Source organism: Salvia miltiorrhiza, chromosome 6 (assembly GCF_028751815.1).
Source record: "Salvia miltiorrhiza cultivar Shanhuang (shh) chromosome 6, IMPLAD_Smil_shh, whole genome shotgun sequence".
NCBI classification, from domain to species: Eukaryota; Viridiplantae; Streptophyta; class Magnoliopsida; order Lamiales; family Lamiaceae; genus Salvia; species Salvia miltiorrhiza.
In genome coordinates, this window is record NC_080392.1 from 13,862,858 (window position 1) to 13,868,743 (window position 5,886).

The 5,886-nt window shown below is 40.2% G+C and overlaps 1 protein-coding gene across 1 annotated transcript; it reads left to right on the top strand.

Moving 5' to 3' along the window:
- Positions 1 to 2,298: 2,298 nt before the first annotated feature.
- On the top strand, positions 2,299 to 4,139 carry LOC130988782 (uncharacterized). The gene is made up of 2 exons (XM_057912741.1): positions 2,299 to 3,546; positions 3,867 to 4,139. Exons 1-2 carry the CDS (start codon positions 2,421 to 2,423, stop codon positions 3,899 to 3,901), a joined length of 1,161 nt encoding a protein of 386 aa, XP_057768724.1. The 5' UTR covers positions 2,299 to 2,420; the 3' UTR covers positions 3,902 to 4,139.
- The last annotated feature ends 1,747 nt before the right edge of the window (positions 4,140 to 5,886 follow it).

Here is a 5,886-nt window from a genome sequence, read left to right on the forward strand (position 1 = left end):
ACTCGGACTCCCTCTCTCAGATCTCCGGCGACGAAAACAGCGATGAGCTGCTGCAGCGCCTGAACCATAGTGACCTCAATCCGGTCGCCCTCAGCCTCCTCCAGTGACTGCACGGCTCCTCCTCCGGCGACGAACGCCGTCGGCCACCCCTCTCTCTCTGAATCAGTCCGGCGACCACAGGACAGCCATGGCCGCCGCCGTTCTCAGATCCAGAGCAACGGCAGCAAAGCCGCCGCCTCGGATCCCCTCGACTTCCTCTCTTTCAGTTCAACCACCTGCACACAGTGGCAGCGCCGCTCCCTCCACAGGAAAGAGCAGCCGCCGACCTCCCTCAGCTCTCTCTCAAATCAGTCCGGCGATAGCAGCCAAGCCACCATCGCCGACACCCTCAGCTGTACCCAGCCCATCTCTCCCTCTCTGAAACTTCCGGCCGACAGCAGTAGGAGAACCACCGCCGCCGATCACATCCCTCCTCTCGACTCATACAGCCAACAACCACATCAAGGTTCGAAATCAAAGCAAGACAAAGCTTCAAGACTCTATTTTTCTTCTTCTTTTTATTCATTTTCGATTTTCATCATTGTAAAACATTTGATATGTTTGCTTAAACACATATATGAGTATGTATATATATATATAAATGAATGTATGCATATGTGTTTCTCTGTGAATGAACGAAAGGAAACATTACAATTTATAGAGTAGAATTAGGAAGTGAAACCTTTATAAGGATTCAGCTGTGTTGCTGAATATCAGTGGATTAAGAGCTCTTGCATTTTGAGTTGCTTGCTAGCTATAGTTATTAGTGTGTGATGGAAGGAGGACTTTTGGCTGATGAGATAAAGAGTGAACCTTCTACTTCTTGCGAGAATGGGGTGAGTGAAATTGTGGAAGAGGTGGTGATTAATGAAATGTTGCTGCAAGGCTCAATTTACAGGCAAACTTAGCCGTAATAGTTGAAAACAATGGCAGTATTAGTTGAAAACAATGGCAATGGCAGTAACTTTTGACAATGGAAATTGGCAAGAGCTGCCTATATGATAACCCATTTGACCAACAGCAAGAATAGATTTGCTGTCGTGTAGTTCAGTTTGGAGGGGAGTTGGTGGCTGCCAACTGCCAAGTGTGGCTAAAAGTTGAAAAAGCTAAATGTAGGAGCATGGCTCTTGATGGGAGTCTAAGTGAGGTGAGTGATGATTTGACAATTAAAACTATCTCATAAAAGAATTGTATCTGTAAAAATCTTTCAGGATAAAATTGTCGAAACTGTAATAATTCTTCAGAATTTGCTAATTAAAAGCTCGTGAAAATGCTTGAATGCTAAATTAAATAAATACGCAATGCATATAAATTCAATAACTAAATTTACAAATGTTTTTGTAAATCATTTTTGTTGGAATTAAAAATAAATTCTTTTTCTCATTTCGGCGTGAATCATCTTAAATCTAAGTTCAAAATTATTCTAAACTTAGCTCGAGGAAACGGGGTATTACATTCGGATTCCAACAAGATTTTTCCATTATTTATTTCTATGAATTTGTCGTATTTTGGTTATAGTTATTAATTTAAGAATTGAGGTGTGACTAAATATGATATCAAAATTTGATAAATATTGATTCGATCTCGTGAAGGATTAATAATTAATGGATCAACACCAAATTAAGGCGTACTAGCTCACATCACTTGTTCTTATTTTCTTTAACAAACAATGGCGTTATTATTAAGAGAGAAGACGAATGAATAATAAATTTGGCTTTTGTTTCTACCTATCGAAATTTTTATCTTTGCTAGATTTGTTTTTCGTCTTTTGCCGAAGAAACAGCTTATAAGACAACTTACCAATTTCCGTCACTTTGAAATCTCCTCTACTTTTCATATTACAAATTGCATGTGTTGGCTTCGGAAAAAAAAAATCTCTTTTGTTTTAGGCGAAGGATTTCAGATCTCTCTCTTTTTCTTTTCTGTTTTTGAATTAGGAAATTAGATCTCTTAATTCCACAAACATTCACATTTCTTTTCGAATTTTTTTTTTTTGAATGGGACCTCTTAATAAATGTGGCGTTGTATAATTAAATCAACAAAGGCACATCCTACAAAATTAACAAGACCTGTCTTTCGTTTTAGGCGAAGGAAATTAAATCTCTCTCTCTCTCTGTTGGAAATGTATCTTCACTGTGCATGGGTGCATGCACACACGATTGCTCCTTTCATTATCCTAGCTGGCTAGTTAGTTAGAATTTGCAGCTGTATTGCATGAGTGCGTGAGTGTTTATATACCTCTTGCTGTACTCCTTTTTTTTTTTTATCAGAAGATAATGAGAGAAAAGTTTCTTTTCCACTTTTCGGTTCTAGCTTTTTCTTACTTTTCCAACATGGTATCCAGAGCATAAACCTTCCGCTGTTTTCCGATCTGTTTTCCGATGGCCCCTAAGCCGCAATTTCCTCCTGTTCCACCACATGAAGATCAGTCCAGCCCCTATTATTTGTCCAGCAGTGACAATCCTGGTGTGCAGCTGGTCACACAACAACTCAACGGATCCAATTATGTGAATTGGAATCGCTCCATGATGACGGCACTAATGGCGAAGAACAAACTTGCGTTTGTTGATGGTACCATCGATCGACCGCAACCGACTGAAGCGATCTATTCTCAGTGGCTCCGATGCAATAGCATGGTTGTTTCATGGTTGCGCAACTCTGTCGTGCCTGATATTAGCTCAAGTCTTATGTATCTCGATGATGCTTCTCTAATTTGGAACGATTTGAAAGATCGTTTTGCTCAAGGGAATGTTGCTCGAGTTTATCAACTCAAACAACAACTTCTCACCCTAAAGCAGGGGTCTGATGATGTAGGAGCTTACTATACCAAGCTCCGCATTCTCTGGGATGAATACAAGGATTTTCAGCCCTCACGTTGGTGCACTTGCGATACTTGTCGATGCCATAGCTCGCGCAAATGGTGTGAATTCCAGATGCAAGAGTGCTCAATGCAATTTCTCATTGGATTAAGTTCTGTTTATTCGCAGATTCGATCTCAGATTATCTCTTCTCTTCCTTTTCCTTCCTTGTCAAAGATTTTTGCATTGGTTCTTCAGGAAGAGAGGCAGAGGTCTATTGATTCTGTATCAACTTCAGCACCTCCTATTATCAGTGAAATGCCTGGATCTATAATTAATGCAGCAGGTATTGGTCGTGGCAAAGGAGGTAAGGGCAAGTTTCTTTGTACTAACTGTGGAAAAACTAACCATACAGTGGATAAGTGCTTTGAGATCATAGGCTATCCACCAGGATATGGCAAAGGCAAAGGGAAATCTACTGGTTTTTCTTCTAATGGTGCTCGATCTGTGAATCAGCTGAGTGCTGCTGATAATACACCTTCACATCAGAGCACTACTTTATCTACTGCAGATATGGCTCAGATGATATCCTATTTGCAAAGTCAGATGCAAGTAGCTGGATCTATGACTACTTCCGCTCCTACTATGAATGATGTGAAGACTCATGGTCATAACTCCACCTCTGCTGGTGCAAGTCCTCCATTCAGTGGTACGATTTCCAACCATCCTTTCATTTGCTCTATTTTTCAGCCTTCTGTATGGTTGCTTGATACAGGAGCAACACATCATGTGTGTAATGACCCTGCTCTCTTCACTAAAACATCCATATCCACAAATACTCATGTGAATCTTCCCAATGGTAGTAATGCTCCTGTCACTTGCATTGGCACCATTGTTCTTTCCTCTACGCTTGAGCTTACTTCTGTACTTTGTGTACCTTCTTTTTCCTATAATCTGATCTCAGTAAGCTCACTCACATCTTCTACGCAATGTTCAGTAACTTTCACACCTGATACTTTTGTGATTCAGGGAGCTTCTCAGGGGATTGTGATTGGGAAGGGTAGCAGAGTGGGCAATCTCTATGTGTTAGATGCTTCTTCAGTTTCTGCAAATCCACCAGTCCATACTCCTTCTCCTCCAGTGTCCAATATGGTGTCAACTGATACATGGCATCATAGATTAGGGCATTTATCTTTTAGTAAACTCCAGTTGTTGTCTAAAACTTTATCTCTTTCCAATTGTAAAAATACTCTTTGTGAGATTTGTCCATTGGCTAAACAAAAGCGTTTGTCATTCTCTGAATCTCAAACTGTAGCTCAGAATATTTTTGATTTGATCCACTGTGATATATGGGGACCATATCCAACACCCACTGTACAAGGATATGTTTATTTTCTCACAATTGTTGATGATCATTCAAGATTTGTTTGGACCTTCTTAATGAAGCATAAATCTGATGTTAAAGAAATTCTCACCCAATTTTTCAATACCATACAAACTCAGTTTGGGAAGAGTATCAAAATTCTTAGATGTGATAATGGTCCAGAGTTCAATTTAGGAGAACTATATTCTAAATTTGGCACTCTCATTCATCATTCCTGTGTCTCCACTCCTCAGCAAAATGCTAGAGTGGAAAGAAAGCATCAACATCTCCTTAATGTAGCTAGGAGTCTGCTTTTCCAATCCCATTTACCTGTCACCTATTGGGGAGATTGTGTACACACTGCTTCTTATCTCATTAATAGAACACCATCTTCAGTTCTTCCACATAACACCACTCCTTTTGAAATGTTGTTTGGGAAACAACCATCTTATTCACATTTAAGGGTTTTTGGGTGTTTGTGTTTTGTCTCCACTTTAGACAGACATAGGTCAAAGTTTTCACCTAGAGCTTCCAAGTGTCTGTTTCTGGGCTATCCACCTGGTTACAAGGGTTATAAGGTGCTGAATTTAGATACTCAGCAAGTGAGCATTAGTAGGGATGTGATTTTTCATGAAAATACTTTTCCTTACTCTCATCTTCCCTCTTCATCTTTTCCTGAGCCACAATTCACTTTTCCTATAGAATCTGCTCTTCCAACTGCCACAACTACTGCTAATTCTGCTCCTACTTCATCTAGTCCTTCCATGGCCATTCCTATTTCTGTTCCTGCATCAGCAGCACCTCCTCCTTCTCTTACTACAAAATCTGGCAGAACTAGCAAGGTTCCTGCTCATTTGTCAGATTATGTATGCAACTCTATTACTTCTTCTCCTTATCCTCTCCATAAATACATCTCCTATTCTAGACTTTCCTCCTCTTACTATCGATTAATCTGCTCTCTCTCTGCCATTCCTGAACCTTCCTCCTATCATCAAGCTTCCTTGTATGCTGAATGGAGGAAAGCTATGCAGGCTGAGTTAGAGGCTCTTATTAAATCTGACACTTGGTATGTCACCTTATTACCTCCCGATAAGATTGCCATTGGATGCAAATGGGTTTTTCGCACTAAATTCTTTGCAGATGGATCTCTAGATCGGTATAAGGCAAGAATTGTTGCCAAAGGGTATACACAGCAGGCTGGTATTGATTATCTTGACACCTTCTCCCCAGTGGCAAAGTTGGTTACTGTCAAGATGATGCTTTCGTTAGCTGCTATTCATGATTGGTCCCTCACACATCTTGATATCAATAATGCATTTCTTTATGGTGATTTGTCTGAGGATATTTACATGGAGCTTCCTCCAGGCCTCCTTGATTCAGAGGGGCAACCTTATCCTCCAGGATCAGTGTGTAAGCTCAAGAAGTCTTTATATGGCCTCAAGCAGGCCTCGAGGCAATGGTATATCAAATTTTCTGAGGCACTCAGTGATTTTGGATTAGTTCAGTCAGCTTGTGATCACTCATTCTTTTACAAGAAGGAAGGCTCAAAATTTTTGGGTCTTGTGGTTTATGTAGATGACATATTGATTACCAGCAATGATGATGACTTAGTCTCTTCTTTCAAGCAGTTTTTGGGTCACACTTTTAAATACAAAGACTTGGGAAGACCTTCCTATTTCCTTGGTA